Raw genomic sequence first — 20392 nt, 5'->3', positions numbered from 1 at the left:
GTTCCTATGGATAGATTCTGTTGGCGTAAGGAAGGTAAGAGTTCAGAAGATAATATAAATTATTAATTAATGAGCTGGGCAGATATGAATTGAGTGCCTACCAAATGTGAGGCACGGCTAGGAGCAGAGGATGTCACAAAGAACAATAAAGATATAACATGTGAGGATTGCTAGGTCTGTGATAGAATATCACTCAGTGGAAGATGACATGGTTAGTGAAACTAAGAGAAAAACAACCCTAGCTTTTTATTTTAAAATGTTAAGTATTGAGAGACAGAGAGAAATAGAACTCATTACTCTGTCTCAAATGCCTGCCAAAACATTGGGTTAGATTAGATCCCACACAAGCCATGGTATTGAAGACAGTTCTGCTGGGCACTCAGCCAGTGCAACACGGATAGGTTGTATTCTGGTGATCTTGCTAGACACAAAAGAGAGTATATATCTTTACATAGTGTATTCTGTATATAGTACAGCTCAGCCGTACTTTGAGCAAAACAATCAGTTATAAAATGAGCTCTTTGACAAGCTCCTGAGGTGCTGATATTCCATACTGTAGATCAAAGAGTTCTCCCTATGCTTTAGAAACTAATTAATGATCAAGTAAAAAATCTGGCATCCTGTTGTAAATGTTAGAGAGTGTAACTTATGTTCTTTTGCCAGAAAGATATTTTAACTTTAATTGTTAGGAGCTGAATATGAATCTAAGACTTCTAGTATCTAAGGTACCATAAATGTGAGGTCACTTTCAACATGTGTTTTGAAACATTAAAGGGTGAACCTGAATTAGGCTTGGCCACGATTGAAGCATCTGATTTTCTTCAAATCTTATATTTCTGAGTCGTGTAGTGAACAGCATGCCACTGTCTCAGACAAGACAATTAGTGACCACATGGTCCTATGATTGTTTCCATAAAGAGCCCTTCTGTTCATGCAGAACCTACCAGCGGAATGGCAGCTTTCAGGTAGTGGTAACTTCCCTCAATCTCTGTCACTGGGAGGCCTGGGTATTTGGATGGTTCACTGCCCTGCCTTGTGAGAGATACCTGAAACAAATGAATAAGTGGCCTCTGAGGGGCTTTCTTAGATAACTCAAGTTCTTAAAATGATAGTGAAAGCCAGCCAGGGCTGCACTGGTACTAGTCACATAATCCTTATTCTTCTATTGATGTTTTCTCTTAGACTTCAGGCTCAGAGGCATAGAGCACTCAGTAAACCTCAAAATAGCTCTTTAGACGTTTTGATTTCTACAAATTGCAAGTCAGGAGACACAGGCTCTAGCTTTGACTTCAATGTTAGTTTTCTTGCCTTGTATTAGTCACTTAAAATGCCAGGTCTCACTTTCCTCATCAGTAGAATTGAGTTTGATGATGTGTCCATCCAGCATGTGTGTTCATGCTGAACTTTCTGTCTATTGTGATAGACCCTTGGCAGATCCCTTTTATTGCTGGTTATTAAATAGGACTATTGGCCATTACGTAAAACCTGCTTGTCATACAGCAATGATTTTGTTTCCTGAATTGGCCACCAGTATAACTGTGGTTGTTCTGCTTCTCTAGGTCCTAAGGGACAGGTCACCCAGACTAGGATGTCAGGAATGTAAGGTCTTGTGCTATTGATTCATGAACTCAATGCTTTAGAAAGAATGTTCCAGTGGAAAAAATAGGTTGCTGCTTAGGCTGTTGTTCCTAGAGGAAAAATAATTGAGGATGCCTTTTAAAAAAATTCTGAAACCAGTATCACACCTCCTTATATGGCCTTCTAATATGGAACAAAAAACTGAAGAGTATTACATTTGCATTGTATAGATGCCGCAGATCAGATGGCTGCTTCTTGGCGTCATCCAGTTTACAGTGCTGGTGGAACATTAGCCAGAATTGATACACCAGCACCATTTTGTTTGAATGGTACCTCTGATGCCACCAGTACCAGCAGGTGAAAAACTTCGTATCAGTTTTGCTCAGAATTTTGAGGCTAGACTGATATCATTTTGGCTTATATCTCTGTCATTCTTGGCCACTACAATGTAAAATGCAAATGTTTCAAGAAATATATTTTATTCATTCAACAAATATTTACCAAATACTTACTGAATACCAGCTGTATGTTGTGAGGAAATAGCAGTGAAATGAACATATTCCTATCATAAGGCAGCCTATGTTCTAATGGAGCAAGAGAAACAAGAAATATTCAAAACACACACTGTGTTAGGTACCAATAAGTGCTGTGGAGAAGAATAAGGTAAGTAGTGGGGTTAGGAAGGGCACATACATTTGGGAGGGGGGTTCCCTATTATATAAAGAGTTCAGGGTGGGACTGAATGAGAAGGTGACAGTTGAGTGGCATTTGAGATAAGGTGGCAAGTCTGGAGGATATCTACAGATAACTCTCCAGGTAAAGGAACAACAAGTACAAGAACTTGAAGAGGGAGGATGTCTGCAGTGTTCTGGTTATAGCAGGAGTGTAGTGAACGGGAGATGAGGTCAGAGCAGTGGTGGGGCCAAGTTCTGTAGGGCCCTGTGGGTCATGGTAAGCACTTGCTTTTCCCCTGAGTAATCGAGAAAGCCATTGGAATGAAATGGTACAGAAAGTTTTAACTTATATTTACCTTAGTTTAACCCTTACATGTTTCCTTTTATGCTTCCATATTTGCATCCTCCAGAAGGACTTTTTCTTGACCCTGAATGCATTCCTCTCCAGGTTCTGGAAATAATCTCCCTAGATCCCAGCTTCTTCTTTTTCTTTTTCTTTTTTAAATTTTATTTTAAAATAGAGGCGAGGTCTCATTATGTTCCTAGGCTGGCATTGAACTCAGTGGCTCAAGTGATCCTCCCACTGCAGGTTCCTGAGTAGCTGGGACTACAGGTGTGTGCCACCATGCCCAGCTGAGCCCAGTTTTTTAACACAGTGCCTCCTCCTTTGTCCCTCTTGAGGCCACCACTTCCCTGCAGCCTGTAAAGGAGATGGCTTATTCTGCCATATCCCAAGTAGTTCTCCTCTTCTTCTAAAACAGTTCTCAGCTGTTTGGAAAAACCCCTTCTTCCTGAGGGCTCAGGCTGTTCGGCTTCACTACATCTCACCCCTAATTTTGCCACCATCTAGATGATTTTTAATTATTCTTCATCATTAACTGAAGATATTTGTCACCCAGATCTACCGTTTTACCGAAAGAATTGCTGGTACCATGAGGAAATCCAGGGCTGAGTGGCCGACGCCGTAGCTCAGTAGTTCCTTGATCTTAATTTCTGTGACACTTTTTCCATGCTTTGGTTCAGCCACCCATGCCCACAGCCACAGCTTGGACCTCATTCTTTAGGTCCAAGCTGTGGCTGTGGGCATGGGTGGCTGAACCAAAGCATGCAAGTTTTTAAGTCAAAATGGCATAGATTGAGGTGGGACATGAATAAATAATTTAAACAGTGTAGCCCAGTCTCCCATCCAGCTGTCTGTAGTCCCGCCCTCTCGCTGTCGCAGTTCCACGCCTTGGCCTCCAGGGGGAGCTCAGCCTCTCAGTCCTGAGGCCTGCAAAGTGCTGCCTTGGATCATAGATGCGCTGCGTTTTCAATCTTAGCGGGACGAAGTGGTAAGTACGAGGCTGATGGAGCCATGCGTCATCCTTGAGATCCCATTTCTTCCACTTTCTAATGTATAGCGCTTGGCAGGCTGCTCAAGGTTCAAGTTCTCACCTAAAAAATGTAGATAAAAAGTGTACCTCACAGGGACTAGATGAGGAATAACTGACTTAATTAAGTGAATACAGTGCTTACCAATAAAAGGAAGCCAGTTAGAGGTGGGTTTTCATTGAGAGGGGTGAAGAGGTTAAAGGCTATTCTTGTTGCATGGGGCGGTCTCCTGTATTTCATTCTTGTCTCAAGTAGGAATTTAAATCTTTGGAAAGCTTCTTCCATGGTATTGCTGCACAGCTGTGTGCATGGACCTGGCCCCTCCCACTCCCCCTCCAGCCCTACTTCTTGCTTCCCAAGGTCTACCAGGCCTCAGGGCTGGGGTCGGAAGGAGGAAAGTGGGAGTAGGTGGCTTTTGCAAGTCTCCCTGGGCCATATGACATTCTTCTCTCCTTGGGTTCATTGAACAGGGAATATACAGGTACAATGTTTTCCCTTTTTTGCATGTACATAGCTCATTTCTGAGAGTGGCATAGATGCAATTGTTGTTTAAGAGCCATTTAAAACGGTCACAGCCTTTAATTTTCACTTGTTTATCACAAAAAGGGGAAGAAAGCTAATGCCTCTCACAGTAGCATGGCGAGTTTCTTTACCAGGCTGGGGCAGGACGAGGTGCTGTCACTCTCACTTACCTCACATTCAGTCTTTAGTGCCCTACACTCAGGTTTCCTTTCGCTGCATCCAACCATATGTTCCCATCAGGTGCCTGGATGAGGAAGCCCAGCATGGAAGGGGCCGGGTGTGGGCATGGTTCAAAATTTACACAAAAATGTGGAGATCCAAAATGTAATAAATGGATTTGGATGATTTTTTAAAAATATCAGCTATAAAAGTAAATGCAGAGTTGGGTGTGGTATCATGTGCCTTTAGTCCCAGCTACTCAGAAGGCTGAGGTGGGAGAACCATATGAGCCCAGGAGTTTGAGGCTGCAGTTCTCTATGACTGTGTCTGAATAGCCACTGCATTCCATTCCGGGCAGCCTGGAGAAACCTCATCTCTTGAAAAAGAAAAAGTAAATGCAACTGCAGAAATACTATTGAAACTTAAGATATATAGTATAGCTTGTGAAGGAAAGGACAGAAAGCAAAGGAAACCTAGGAGAGCTTAAAAATATTCAGCTTAAAACATGTTTACAGAAATTAGATTTAAAAACTAGTGATGAAAACAAATGTAAATTAATTTAAAACTCCATTTAGAAAGTGTTTAAAATAGATATATCTGGAAAAATAATATAAAAGTAAAAACAATGGGTAAAATATTGTCAGCAAACACAAGTAGAAAATAATAGGGTGGCAGTATCATTTTTAGTGAAAATAATTTGAGACAAAATACAGAAATGTATCCAAAAGGGAAAGGGAAATTTTCTCTATATTAAGAATAAATAGAAAGTACAACTCATGCCAAACATTTTCTGTACAGAATGATGTAACATCAAAATACGAAGAAAAAATGCTCCATGATCTAGCAGTTTTACTCCTGGATGAATTCCAACATAAATGTATACTTCTTATCACTAAAAATAATATACTAGAATGTTCATAGCAACATTTTTAATAATAGCTCCCAATGGAAACCACCCAAATGATCACAATCGGTAGAATAGATAGATAAATTGTAAAATAATAACATAATGGAATGTTATTCAACAATGAAAATGAATGTTCTGAAGGCAGTCATCTACCCGACCCTCACATTCAGAATGCTGAGCAAAATATGTTCACCACCGGGAGCACGTGCTGTGTGATTCCATTGATGTAAAGGGAAAAACAGAAGAAAACAGATTTCTGTGGTTGGAAGCAAGGGTAGGGATTTCTCTTTGAGGAGGGTGGTGTGATGCCTAAAAGGGAGGATGATGGGGAAGGGATCCTGGGGCTCTAGAAATGTCCTGGCTTAGATCTGTGTCTGGTTAGGCATGTATGTTAGTTTTTAAAAAAATGTTCAGTCTATCCACTTGATTCGTGTACTCCTCTTTAAATATATTTTTAGTAAAAAGCATAAAAACGAAGGAAAAATGATCCGAAATATGGGAGAATTATAGAAAAAATAGTAATTTTGGAGTCTTTAGCATATTGCTTCAGACTTTCTGCTTAAAGAACAGATTTTTGAATAATATAGCTAGATTGTATTACTGCAAATGGTACCATACTTTAAAACATATATATACTCTGTTTAAAAAAATTGTTGACTCTATTTTACACTAAAAAGAAATCCTCAAACCTCAAAAGCAGGAATTCTATATATCACGTGACAGTCTGAAACTACAATGTGGTAAACTAGATATTAGTATTACTATTTTAAACAAATATGAAAATTACTTGCAATATCTCAAATATATATTTAAGGATTAAATCAAGGCAACACAGATAGCAATTATAATTGGTTTTTAGAAAATAAAAAGTGAGAAGAATACATATTTTTTTAAAATGTGTCCAGCTGTCTAAACCTGAATTTAGTGGCCATAGTGGCAGATTCATTGTCTCTTGTTTTTTTAAATGCAATAAATTATAATTCAATTTGACAAAACAAATATAAAATAAACCAAAGAGAAGTAGGAGGGAGGTAGTAATGAGAGTAAAAGCAGTAAACAATATAATTAGAAAAGAAAAAAGAAGGAAAAAAGAGCTGATGATTAAATCTAAATACTTATTGCTTGGAAAGATAAATAAAACTATACAATATAGAACTCTAGCAAATTTAATTAGGAATGAAAGAACACAAACATAAAGAGAAACAAGAAGGAATTTTGAAATAAACAGAGTTCTTTATATCATGTTCAATATATATTTTTAATTGCAATTGTAGGAATAATGAGACTAAAACTTTAATAGACATAGAATGATTAGAGAAATTTGAAAGATTTTCAGAGTCCTCTTTTTCCAATTCATGGTTTGAGGTCAGATGGTTGCTTGTAAGTTTTTTCAAACTTCTAAGGAGGCTTTTGTTGGAGCTTGGGAGTCAGAAACCTGGGTGTCACCTGGCTCTGTCAAGTACTCACATGGCCTTTGACCTTGGCCAATCCACTTAACCTTGTTGAGTGAATGAAAGTACCATTGAGGAAGTGTTTGAACGCAGGCATGCCTTAGCCTTCAAGAGGTTATGATTAAGTGAATTAATGTATCTGAAGTTCTTAGCATCAGGCCTGTTAAATGGTGAGCATTCAATTAACATTAGGTGTTATATCATACAATGTTTTGTAGTATATGGGAATCAGAATATCTATGAGTAATCTTTTGGTATTTATATATATATATTTTCAGGTTATCCCAATCCAGAAAAGTTTTCCTGGACAGAATACCTGGAAGCTACTCAAACCAATGCAGTTCCTGCCAAAGTTTTTAAAATGGTAAGTTCTGTATGGGTTACAAACTCTCACCTTTAAACAATGTTTGTATTGAGTCATGCCTTCATTTGGCAGTTTAAAATTATTCTAATTTAAAATTATTCTAGTTTTTTTCTTTCTAAATTCAAGTAGTAATTTCATAACCAATATGCTTTTCTTTTAGTTAAAAATACAAAGTAGATGACTCATTTGCTATTGTTCCTATATACGGATGTAGATGATGGTTTCCTTCCTTGAAAAATGGTAAATCAGAGATACAATTGAAAACACCTCATCAACTGCTGATGATCCATTCCTTACATTTCTGGTGCTATTAGTCTGCTGAGTGAGAACTCTGAATTTTCACAGTATCACTCTCTCAGGGGCTGTTTGAATGTCCGTGATGCCATAACAAAATAGTTGAGATGCATAGCCTTTGTGTGGATAATTTTACATATTTTGAGGTAAACCTTTCTTTTAGTATTTGTTAGAATACTAATTTTTAAAGTTCAAATTTGTACTTACATATTTATTCTAGGATTGAACTAAATATAAATTAATTTCTAAAATAAAGTACATAGGTAGTACAGTTAAAGATATTTATTTCCTAAACCTAAACCAGTGGTTTTCAAACTCTATTTCCTTTCAGTTCTCTGTGTGTTTCAAGTTCTCCAACTTGTCTTTAATCAGAATTTTATATATTGGGCTTCTACATATGATTTCATTTACTGAAAGTTTTCTAGAGATCAAGAGGGGTTTGAAACAAAATGATATTTCATTTTTTGAAAAAATTGATTATAATTGACTGGATTTGGGGGGAAATGTTCATATAATAAAATCAGGAAAGTAGAAGTGCTGGAGTACTAGGAAGGGTTTTAAGAAGAGCAAAGATTCAGCAAGCAAAAATACTTACTGTATTTGACTTTTCCAAGAGGAAAATGACAAGAAAATAAAATTCTGAAAAGTAGCGAAGAAGGCAACTTTCAGGCTCTGTCCTGGGTTATTGTGGATTCAGCTCAGGGATGTATCTTAGGCATCTACAATGCTGAACTCTTCTACCTCTGTTGTTTAGGACAGTGACGTTGGGGAGAACAGAAAGAGTCTCGGGGCGAAAGACCTAATTATAGTCAGTATACTCCATTTAGTAGATGTAATAATGCATCTTACAAAGAAAATGTGTTCCGCAAAAGCTGAAGAGAAACACACCAGATATTGCAGAAAGATTTGATGGTTTCTTACTGACATATTAGTAGGGTTTTATTTTCCTTTTGCCATTTCTAGACTTGAAAAATTCAAAACACTTTCATTTCCAATAAAACCAGTTGAATACTTTTATGTGTAATAGTTTTCAAAGTGAAACTTTTTGCCAACCTATAGAAACTATCAGAGTTGCTTTTGACTTTGATTTTTGAGAGTTGAATTTCCTTAGTTTCCATGATTTGGTTAAGTCCAGTGTCTTTTTTCTTCCTCTGTGATTATGACTCCTGGTGTGTCTGTGGTTGCAGACTCTTGGTTCCTAGCAATGTAAGACTTGAAGTAAACCATCACACAGATCACCTGTCTCTTGTTACAGTTGAAATGACAAAAGCATAGGTTATGACTTTAAAGTGTATCATAGTATGATTTTAAAACAGTTTAACAGTTGAAATTACACAGCTTTTATCTAAGCATATTTTAGATTTATAAAGGATCATGTTTATCCTTTCTGAGTATTTATTAAATAATTTTGCCTTCTGTGCCATACACTTTGAAACTGGGCAATGAGAATAGTTAACAGTTTCTGAAATTATATGGTCAATATCAGAAAGAAGGAAAAAATCTAAACCAATATAGAAACTGTAATAAGATGCTTTTTGAACTTTAGTGTAATTATTAACAAACTTATGATATAATCTGTCTTTGTCTTTTTAGCTGTCTTTAAAATGGCCAAAAAGTTATTTTTTCTCTCACAGGTTTTTGTGAATCAGATGAAATAATATGCATACAGTCCTATGTGCACTTAAAACTAAATTCTCTCCAGGCACGGTGGCTCACGCCTGTAATCCCAGCACTTTGGGAGGCCAAGGTGGGCAGATCACCTGAGGTCAGGAGACCAGCCCGGCCAACATGGTGAAATCCTGTCACTACTAATAATACAAAAATTAGCTGGGTGTGGTGGCGCATGCCTGTAATCCCAGCTACTCGGGAGGCTGAGGCAGGAGAATTGCTTGAACTCGGAAGGTGGAGGTTGCAGTGAGCTGAGATCACACCACTGCACTACAGCCTGGATAGCAAGAGTGAAACTCTGTCTCAAAAACAAACAAACAAACAACAACAAGAAAACAAATAAAACCTAAATTCCAGTTGTATTAAAGATCGGCTTACTAAAACTGAAACAATAGTATTTTAGAAAAAATTAGTAGGAGATCTGAATTACTGAATATTGCATTTTTTTTTGTACTTATAACATTTACAGAGGTTGCCTCATGGTTTTCTGCCAAATATGAAACTTGAAGTTGTGGATAAACGGAACCCCAGGTTAATTCGTGTTGCTACGATTGTAGATGTTGATGACCAAAGAGTAAAGGTACATATTTTAAATTACTACGTTATTATATCAGTATTTTTCCTACATTAGTATTTTTCCTCTACCCTCCCATTCTATGAACTTCCCTCGTTTTTTAATTCATCTGCACAATAGTTTTCTGGGGGAAAAACATTCTGGATTTGACCTTGAAGATTGACCCTGGCCAAGATGGGACTAGAGAATCCCTAAAGAAGGAGAGGGTGTAACTCACACCTTAAACTGGCTACAGAGGCTCTGATTTTTTGGTACAACAGAAGAATAAAACTCCAACTGGTTTAATTTCTTGTCACGGGTCTTTGGATAGAGAGATTCCCAGCTTATGTGTGTGTACAGGGGAAAATCTGTAGATGAGACATGACTGACTTTGAGAGAGATTCTAATACATTTCTGTTTGGATTTGGTGTTTTGACTTTTACTGTCAGTTCTTTTTTTAAGCTTCTTTTTATTGGCATTATTCTATTTTTCTTGAAATCATTGTCATTAAACAGCTGACCAAGAACAATTAAATCTTTGTTTCCTGCTTTTGTCAAACAAAAAATTAAAAAGTTTATTCACTGTAACTAAAAAGGTTAGATTTCGAATGAAGGATTTGATTAAAATATTTCTATACTATCCTTTATTTTTATCCTTTATTTTTCTCAGAGAGCTGAAAGCATCTGTAGAATTTATTAAATTTTCTATAACATATTACACTTCAAAAATTATTTTCCATGCAAGTATATTTTCTTTTCATAATAATAAAGATTGAAGTCAACTAATTTTAATAGCCACTATCTTAAAAGATTTAGGTTTGATATAATTTAAAAGAAATCTTACTTGCTGTATCCCTAATTTGAAAATAATATCTGATTCAATTTATGGAGAATAATCAGTACATACATTTTAGTAAAATTTAGAGATGAGTGTCCAGCTTGACAATAGATTATCAAAAGAATTTATACTGGAAATGTCCTTTACTCTTCTGATGAATGAAAACAAAAACTATGTTAAATAATATTCGGGAATAACATAGGTATTTTACCATATACCTTCTTATTAATGTTTTAAGTTTAATTTTAAGCATATTCCTTTAATTCTTATTTATTTCTGGCATTTTACTGTTTACTCTTATGGCATTTTCAATGGAAATGACTTTTGCATATCATAATTGCTTTGTTAATTCAGTGACATTTTATTATTAACTTTCATTTTAAAAGTAGTTCAGGCACAATGGCTCATGCCTGTAATCCCAGCATTTTGGGAGGCCGAGGCGGGTGGATCACCTGAGGTCAGGAGTTCCAGACCAGCCTGGCCAACATGGTGAAACTCCATCTCTACTAAAAATACAGAAATTAGCTGGGTATGATGGCACGTGCCTGTAATCCCAGCTGCTTGGGAGGCTGAGGCAGGAGAATTGCTTGAGCCCAGGAGGCAGAGGTTGCAGTAAGCCGAGATCATGCCACTCTACTCCAGCCTGGGCGACAGAGCTGGACTCCATCTCAAAAAAAAAAAAAAAAGCATTGCATTTCTAAGATAAGCCCAATCTTAATAGCACATCAAATCTGACTTAGATTTTTAGTTGACAGACTATTTTCTTATTGTTCATAAGATATTTACTGTAGCATCGATTGATCATTTGTTGCCAGTTTATGAGCAAGCAATTGAAGTTTTCCTGCTCTCGGCTTTGCCCAGTACATTCTTCAGTTAATGTGTTGATCATATTGTTCTGTTATTCTCTAATTTTCTTTGTAAAGTCAATATTTTTCAAAGGCAATCTTGATCCCAGCACATAATAGATGCTTACTGTATGTGTGAGTGAATTAAGGAAGGTGTGGAGGAGTGAATGGCACTGAATGTACTTTGGCACTCTGACTGTTATCTGAGTATGCACATATGATTGTGTTGGTCAACAAGCACTCTTCTCTTGTTTTCAATTATTTTCATAACTGCTCTTCTCTTGGACATCTGGAGTAATAATGTATTGGAAAATGCCCTCAGACAAGACTGATCTGGGTTCAAATTCCAGCACTGACTTATTTGACTGTGTGGTAACTTGGTGAAGTTACTCAACATATTTGAACTTTCCTTATCTGTAAAGTGATGGCATCAACCATACCTACCTCACAGGCTTGTTGTGAAAATTCAATGTGGTCGTGTATGGAAAATTCCTGAAACTCTACCTGGCTCTTTATATTATAGGTACCTTAGCAGTAGCCGCTGCTGTAATTAATTGGTGCACACTTGCTGTGCTGCCCTCCCTGGGTGTATTTATTTTCTGTGTTAATGAAGGGGCCTCATGGAAGCAATTGTCATCAGTAGATGGACAAAGGACAAGCCTACCCTTCTTGGTTCAAAAAGCAGGAAATTTGATTGGAATTATGTGGGGGATGTTAATGGGAGCAGATGTTACTGTGCTGCATGCCTGTGTTTGATTGTGAGAGCAGAGTCAGCCTGTTGTAACATCAAGAACTACATTTTCAACAATGCCTATGGTGGTGATGGCACTTAGTCTTTGTCAGACACCGTTCTAAGGGCTTTACATTTGTTAATTGTATCCTCCTGCATCCATGTGAAATAAGGTACTGTTGTTATACCCATTATATAGATGAAGAAACTGAAGCCCACAGAGGTTAAATAACTGGTCCAAGGTCACAAGATAGTATATATGGGAACAGGGCTTTAAACCCCAGCTTTTAAACAGATGTTTTCAACTCTAGAGCTTATAGCATTCCTACTCTTCCTACTCTTGTGTTCTAATTTTTATCCTAAATAACTCACTTCCTAGTGGGAGAGCAGATGTGTAGGATGAGGAGTTGTGACTGCCCACAACCCCACTCACTTTGTCGCTTGTGTCCAAGTCCACATTGCCTGTCCTGCCTGGAGGGTCCTGTGTGGTACTGGCAGTTCTTGACAGAGCACGACAGATCCACTAAAGATGACTTCATTTCCTTCTGCCACTCCCCAAATATGTGGTTGGCCTTATGTAGTTTATTAGTTATATTTTTCTTATACCTTTTTTGAGATACAATTCACATACCTTAAAATTCAATGGTCTTGAGTATATTCACAAAGTTGTGCAACCATCACCACTAAGTTTAAATATTTTCATCACCCCAGAAAGCAACCTTGTACCCATTAGCAGCCACTCCTCATTCTACCCTCCTTCTACCCAACCAAACCCCTGGTAGTCACCAATCTATTTCCCATAGTGTCTATGGATTTGTCTAGTCTGCACAATTAATATAAACAGAATCCTATAATATGTGATCTTTTGATTGGCTTCTTTCACCTGGTATAATGTTTTCAAGGTTCATCCATATGGCAGTAAGTATCAGTACTTCATTCCTTTTATTTCTGAATAATATCCATTTTATGGATATACCACATTTTGTTTATCTCCTTGTCAGTTGATGGACATTTGGGTTGTTTATTTTGGGCTATTTTGATTACTGCTGGGATAAACATTTACATATGTTTTTGTGTGAACATATATTTTCATTTCTTTTGGATATATACCTAGGAGTGGAATTGCTGGGTCATATGGTAACTCTATATTTAAGATTTTGAGGAAAAGCCAAAATGTTTTCTGAAGTGGCTGCACTGTTTTACTTTCCCATTAGCATTATACGAGGACTCCAATTTCGCCACATCTTCACCACCACTTGTTACTGTCTGGTTTTTGTTTTGTTTTGTTTTTTGTTTATTTGTTTGTTTGTTTGTTTGTTTTTGCTAGTTTAGTGGGCCTTATGGGCTTCAGGTCTAAAGAAATCAGGATTATTATTATTTATATGTGCTCGCTAATAGTATCCCGGCTAAGAGAATTGGGATGAAATAACTTGCCTAGTGTTTGTAATAGTAGAAGTGGTAACAGTAGTGGATGTAGTGGTGCAAGTATCAGAAGTAATAGAAGTAGTAATAGTAGAGTGGGTACTTAGCAAGTATGTTATATATCATATTTTTGGCTTCGCATCAACTCTTTTAAGTAGATGTTATTTTTGCTGTGTAGTTGACCTGGAGAACTTAAGCAATCTGATGAAGTTTCAAGGATATCCATGTTTCTAATCCGAAACCAGTATTTTTTACGTTTTAGCAATTGCCCTGTAGCTGCGATAAGCCATGGAATTAGAGACCATACATGGTCAGTGCCGGGGGATAGGACTGTCAGCAGCCTCATCCAAGATCCTCTGCTCGCTCACCCTCATAAATCCACTTAAACTAGTCAGGCCAGATTTTCTGATTTTCATACTGAAAATACTCATTTGGTGATGTGTGGTTCATTGGCAGGTGAGTGGTGAAGTTTTTCATGCCATGGCAGGGTTTTAAGATGCTAGTTTATTAATTATGATAGTTGCTCTCTAATAAATATTTATGATGTACTCGGTGTATCTTGTTCAATTTATAGCCAGCTATTATGTTTAATAGTTATTCTTTTGTTTGATTGTACAGTGTGTGCTGTTATATCTGAAAGCCCATTACTGTCACCTTATCAGAAAATGCACATTAAATTACAGTAGATGGATGGATGCTTTTAGGAAGTTTAGCCATTATTTGTGGGAAAAAGTATTCTACAAATAAATGTAAAGGAAGGACTTAAAACAGAGTAATATTTGATAAATGTTTGCCCTGTGGGAAGTGCAGCTAAGCTGTGAAATGAATTATAAATGAATTTCAAATTGATGTTTTAAGAAGTTCTACTGAATCATTAATAAATTGAGTCCTTCAACAAGTCTTTTCCTATTTAATGCATTAACTGGACATATTTGTGGCATTTCACAATGAAATCAGAGCATCATGACCAAGAGGAATTGTTATGGCTGTCTAATTATATGACTAGAAACTATTTTGGATTTTACGTCAGACCAATAAGTTCAAAAGCTCTTGTCTGAGAAAAACCTGCAGGAGTATTAATGCAAAGCAAAAATCCAGATATGAGTCAGTGATGTTCACTTTACTGCGGGTCGCCTGTGCTTCCAGAAAGAAGCCACCTGACCTCTGTCTAACTGGCATTTTTTTTTTTCAGACAGGGTCTCGTTCTGTTGCCTAGGCTGAAGTTTGGTGGCACGATCGTGGCCTGCCGCAGCCTTGACCTCCATGGGCTCACACGATTCTTACACCTCAGCCTCCCTAGTAGCTGAGACTACAGTGTGCGCCATCACACCTAGCTAAGTTTTGTAATTTGTTTTTCTTTGCAGAGATGGGGTTTTGCCATGTTGCCCAGGCTGCTCTTGAACTCCTGAGCTCGAGTGATCCACCTGCCTTGGCCTCCCAAAGTTCCGGGATTATAGGCGTGAGACATTGCACCTGGCCTGGGATGCGTTTTTGACGAGGGCTTTGAAATATGAGGATAGAACAAGATACCGACATTAAAAACAACTGTCCTTTGAGCTAAGCTTATCATTAATGGCCATGACAGTGTCACAGTGATTGATAGCTGTCTTCATCTGGGAAGGAGACTGGGACAATTTCAGAACTGTTATGACCCATCAATGAAAAGATAATTTCTTGAGTAGGTAAAACTATAAATTAGTGTCAGCCATGAATTCCAGAAAAGTTGAAGCAGGGAGAGTGCTCAACCAGGTGAACGTGCCTCCATTAATTCTAGGTAAAACGAAGAACAGCAGTGACAGCACTAGAGCTGGCTCACTCAAACCCCCATGCTGCTGTGTCCTTGCTTCCCATTTTCTTACTCTTTTATTCTTCACAGCAACCCAATAAAGTAGCACATGTAAGGAAATGGGCACAGAAAGCTTGAGGGGACTTGGCCAACGTTGCACAGATTATAAGTGGTAGAGCCAGGTGGGAACCAGTCGGCCTGGTTCCTCAGCCTGAGCTCTTAAACCAGGTGACAGTGCCTTTTCTGTAAGGAGCCAGAGAGTAAATATTTCAGGCTTTGTGGGCCGTGTGGTCTCTGCGGTAACTGCTCAACTCCACTGTCCATCACTAAAACAGCCAGAGACAATATATAAACAAATAAATGACTCTGAAATTTGCATCCCACATACTTTTCACATGTCATGAAATAATCTTCTCTTGACTTCTTCCCCAGCCATTTAGAAATGTAAACACCATTTTTCACGCACGGGACACACAAAAACAGGTGGTAATAGGGGTCTTTTTGGCCTGTGGGCTGTGATCTGCCAACCCCTGTCTTAAGAGATACTGTATTGGTTAGACTATTAGATGAATGTATTTAGTTGTTACCTTTAGTATAAGTAGTTTTATATCCTTGTGTTATTTTTTCCAATATTTTATTTTTGGACCAAATCACATCTATATTTAATTTTCGGTCTAGTTTTAGATAAATTTTAGCTATTAAGTAAAAAAAAGGTAGAAGAAATGCGGGCTACCATGTAATCAACAGCTTCTGGATTTAAAAGAAATACATATTTTTTTTCTCCTATCAGTTGATAACCTTCTGTTTATTTGGTTTTCAGTGTGAAAGTAGCCAAGCCCCTGAAAGGATGTATAGTCTCTCACTATATTTGTATTCTTCAAGAACTGTAGCAGGGATTTACCTTTCATGTTTTTTTTAAAGTCAGTGTACCAAGAACAGAAATACATGCCTGGCAGCACCACCGAAACATGTGACCTTGGAGATGAATTGGAGCCTACTCTAGGACTCCTTGGATAACTTCCCCACCCTGTGCCCATCTTACCAGCCTGACCTGTGAGATCTAATGAGATCCTGACATGATTATTTGGCTAGAGCCATCAGCTTAGTGATGAGCTAGATAGAATAGAAATAGAATGTTTCACAGTTCTCTGTGCACAACACTGTGCAGAAACTTCTTAAATAAAAGATGATGATGTAGCACTAGTTGTTCTTAACTCTTCTTTTTTAGGGATATGCATTTCTTTGAGTGTCTGAGGGATGCTACAGATAGCTCCCATGCAAAATGCATATATGCTTGTACACGAATACAGGATTATATTTGTGTTTCAAGGGTTCATGGGCCTTTGAGTAAGGACCTCATTTTAGACTAACAGTTCTTGATAAAGCAGGCTCTTCATTCTGCATACCCTTGGTCCTTTATTCAGAGCTTTATATTTGCTCAAAAAGTGTAAGTAAGACCTCTGACCCTCTGTGATAATGAAGCCACCTCATTTCCCAGACCTTCAGTCAGAATGTGCAATATGTACTCACTCTATGCCTTCAGAGCAAACAAGAATCTGTGGGATTTGTCTTAGCTTTGGAGGAGGCATACACATTCTCTGCCGTTTTCCTGAGCAGAAGTGTACTATTTCTGACCAGCTGCAGTTCTGACATTCCAAATGCCCTTACTAATACTGATACTTAGCTAATTATGCCAAACATCGTCTCTGTTGCTCACATCCTGCTTTGTAGGCACTCTATTTTTAACCGCTGGAAGAATATCTTTCAAAAATAAATAAGTGAATAATAGACTAACTAAGCAAGATGGTGACCACATTCTCCCCCTGACTCCTTCTTCCAAAATCTATGCCATTTTTCTTCCAAAATCTATGCCATTTTTCTTCCAAAATCTGTGCCATTTCTTGTGATATAAGAAAGGATGGTGGACTCGGGGAAAGGAGAGTTTTCTTTGAGAAGAGGATGAGTAGATTTTTATACAAGATTCATTTATTTCCAGAATGTAGTTATTCTAGTTTCCTATTACTACTTTAACCAGTTACTACAAATGTAGTGGGGACAGGTTGACAGGTGCAGCAAACCACCATGGCACATGTATACCTATGTAACAAACCTGCACATTCTATACATGTATCCCAGAACTTAAAGTAAAATAAAAATAATAAAAAAAAACCCAGCACAAATAATGTAAAATAAAAAAAATAAAAAACCAGTATGTTACATTTCTCTAGGTCGGAAGTATCACTGGGTTAAAATGAAGGTGTCTGCAAGGCTGGTTCCTTCTGGAAGCTCTGGAGAAGAATCTATTTCCTTGTCTTTTCTACCTTCTAGAGGCCACCTTTACTCCTTGGCTTCTGGTCCCTCTCTCCATCCCTATTCAAAGCTAGCAGCATAGCACCTTCAAACCTCTGCCTCAGACACTCTTATTTTCCTCTTCTAAGCACTGTTGTAATTTCTTTGAGTTCACTGAATAATCCAGGACAACCCCCCATCTTAAGATCCTTAACTTGACCACTCTCACAAAAATCGCCTTGCCGTATACAGGGACCTATTCACAGGTTTCAAGGATTAGAATTTCGCCATCTTTGGGAGCCTGTTATTCTGCCTTATGCAATTGCTTTACATAAAAGTAAGATATTCAGGAAAAAGAAGTAGAAGAGATGAGGTCTACTGTGTAATCCACAGCTTTCATTGACTGAGCACTGCTAAAGTAGAAGAAAGAGACCATCCCAGCAGCTGTGGGCCCTGCAGATACGATGCATACCTGGAACCTGCCCTCACCATCTACCTGGAGAGAGAGGATAGTGCGACAGTTCAGTGTGATAGTGCAAGGCACAAACCCTCAAGTACTGTAAAAGCCATTCCAAATGCAGGGAGCATTGTGCTGAGGGGCAGATGGCTTCTCAAGAATGGTTTTTCTCCTCTTAGAAAAAGTATGTAACATAACTTGTTTTATTTGCATTTCCAAACACCAAATGCTTTTATTTACTATCATGTAGAGACAAAAGAGACTTTGGGTTTAATTCGTTTTAATGTAAATCTGTGTGTATACATACGTGTATATATGGATGCACATATATGTTTTTTTTCTTTTAAAGCTATTGAAAACCCCTTGGACAGGTGGTCTATGCAAGATTTTTATTTGGATTGTGACCAGAGGAATCATGAGGAGTTACACAGCTGTTGAAGCCATCAGGGCTCAGCTGGGGGAGAAGGGGCGGTGGCCCCAGCCCAAGCAGTAGCCACAGAGCTTTTTCTTTTCCTCCTGCCCCTTGGTAAAGACTCATTCCCAACTTCTCCAGCCCAGGACTCCATCTAGAGTCCTGTGTGTGTCCTTGAGTCCTTGGCACAGCCGGTGCTGGGCCATGGAAACAACAGGACCAGGCCATATTCACGGGAAAGTGTCTTTCTCCAACTCCAAGGGGCATGGCAATAGAAAAAAGGGGGTGTGTAGATCCTGTAAACACGGAGGATGGAGTGGTGTTTCAGGGTTGTTGGACCAAACTGAGGGGACGAATCAAAGCTGAACCAAAGGGGTGCTGAGGAGCAGTCTGGGCAGCATGCCAGCCCCAGGAACGGGGGATGTGAGGCAGGCTGGGCACACACCCTAAACGGGCACGGCAGAAGGTGTTCAGGCAGATTTCATGCCCAGGCTTAGGGCAGCCATGTGGCAGCTGAGGGTTCATTCCAGAGCTGAATGTGGCCTTGGAAAGGCTTGGTACAGGTAGGGCTCTCTAGAGACTTCCCAGTCAAGATCAGCAGAGTGTAGTGTCTGCATCACCTGGGAGCTGGTTAGAAACATAGAATCTGGGGCAGCACCCCAGACCCCTGGAATCAGAATCTGCATTTTCCCGAGATCCCACCTGGTGTGTATGTGCATTGAAGTTTGCAATCCCTGTTCTTAAACAGGAGCAAGGAATACCTGTTTGCTCCTAGGACTGGGTGGAGTGACTGTTCTTTGCCCTGGTTTGTGATACCTTTCTCCACGTGAACCAAGGAGGGTGGTGGTGTTCACTCCACAGTGAGTTAGGGATGAGTGGCTTCTTTTGGCTCTGAATTCAGCAGACATCAGGCCCTCTCAACTCAACACTGTTATAAGGTTCTCTGGAAAGCCCTTCCACCTCAACAGTGTCGTAAGTTGAGGAAGTCTAGTCAACTTTATGAGCCAATTACACCCTAATTTTGGAATAAACTTCAGGTAAGCTTGAAATGTACTCTCCTTGCTTTGGGCTGGAATGTGAGGCTCTGTTAGAGAGCTGGAGTCTGGCTCATAGTCTTTGAATTCTTAATGTGATGGATGATGTGGGAGGAGTCGGCTATCCCACCTCATCAGCATTTCCCTATCTAGCCTGTTTTCTTGAGGGGGATCTGGGGGTAGTAGTTATTATCATAGATTCTATGCCAGTGTGTTTACTTGTTTTCTTTGACCTCGTTGTTCCTTTTGAGTCCTCTTGTTGGCTTCTCTGGTTTTCTTAACCTCTGAAGACTGGCACTGGCCAAAGCATTGGTCCTGGGCCTTTTGCTGTTTCTTCCCTATGCTGTGTACTCAAGCCTGACTGCATGAAGTGCCCAGCAGGCACCAGCACTTGGTACAGCTCTCCCAGGTGGTTTTAATACATGCCTGGGCTGAGAATGTCTGCTCAGTTCTCTCTCTCTAAGTGAGGCCATCCATTCCCTTGGTTTTCAGCACTTTATATTTGCCAATAACTTTAAAAATTGTATCTACCGCTGTGACCTCTCCCAGAGCTCCAGGGTTAGGTATGTAACTGGTACTTTTGACATCTTTTGTATGTCTGTGTTAATTTTTCCTGGACTGAGCTCCTCAATACACACACCTTTTTCTTCCCTAGGCATCTTCAACTTAGTAAATGGTAGCCTGATCTACCAAATTGCTTAAAACAGAAACTGGGAGTCATTCGTACAATCTACCCGTCTCAGAGTTGCCACACATGGTCAACCACCGTAGTCTATGGACACTAACTCCAGACAATATATTCCTAGTCTCCTTACCTCTCTCTATTCCTATGACTGCAGTCCTCCTGACTGCCACCCTAATGAAAGCCAGCAGCATCTCTCACCTGGACCACTGCAGTCACCTGCTAGCTTGTTTCTCTGCACCTGCTGCAGACCCTCTCAATCTTCACGACCCAAAGATGCCAAAGTGATCTTAAACATATGAACTGGACCACGTGACTCCCTTGCATACATCCTTCCATGACGTCCCATTGCATCTA

At 38.9% G+C, this 20392-nt stretch overlaps 1 protein-coding gene across 17 annotated transcripts in view; it reads left to right on the top strand.

Annotated features, from left to right (window-relative positions):
• L3MBTL4 (L3MBTL histone methyl-lysine binding protein 4) overlaps positions 1 to 20392 on the top strand; it is a 449613-nt gene that overhangs the window by 189755 nt on the left and 239466 nt on the right. For all 17 annotated transcript variants that reach the window (XR_003724606.2, XR_013408124.1, XR_013408125.1 and 14 more), the window contains 2 exons: positions 6941 to 7026; positions 9458 to 9568. Coding sequence is in view for 13 of the 17 variants with exons in the window: in XM_015121580.3 (XP_014977066.3) it covers positions 6941 to 7026; positions 9458 to 9568 (197 nt within the window). In the remaining 4 variants the exon portion in view is untranslated. The remainder of the gene's footprint in view (positions 1 to 6940; positions 7027 to 9457; positions 9569 to 20392) is intronic.

The sequence above is a fragment of the Macaca mulatta genome, chromosome 18 (assembly GCF_049350105.2).
Source record: "Macaca mulatta isolate MMU2019108-1 chromosome 18, T2T-MMU8v2.0, whole genome shotgun sequence".
Classification (NCBI taxonomy): Eukaryota; Metazoa; Chordata; class Mammalia; order Primates; family Cercopithecidae; genus Macaca; species Macaca mulatta.
Note: the sequence above shows the minus strand (reverse complement) of the source record. Positions and strands in the feature narration are given on the sequence as shown.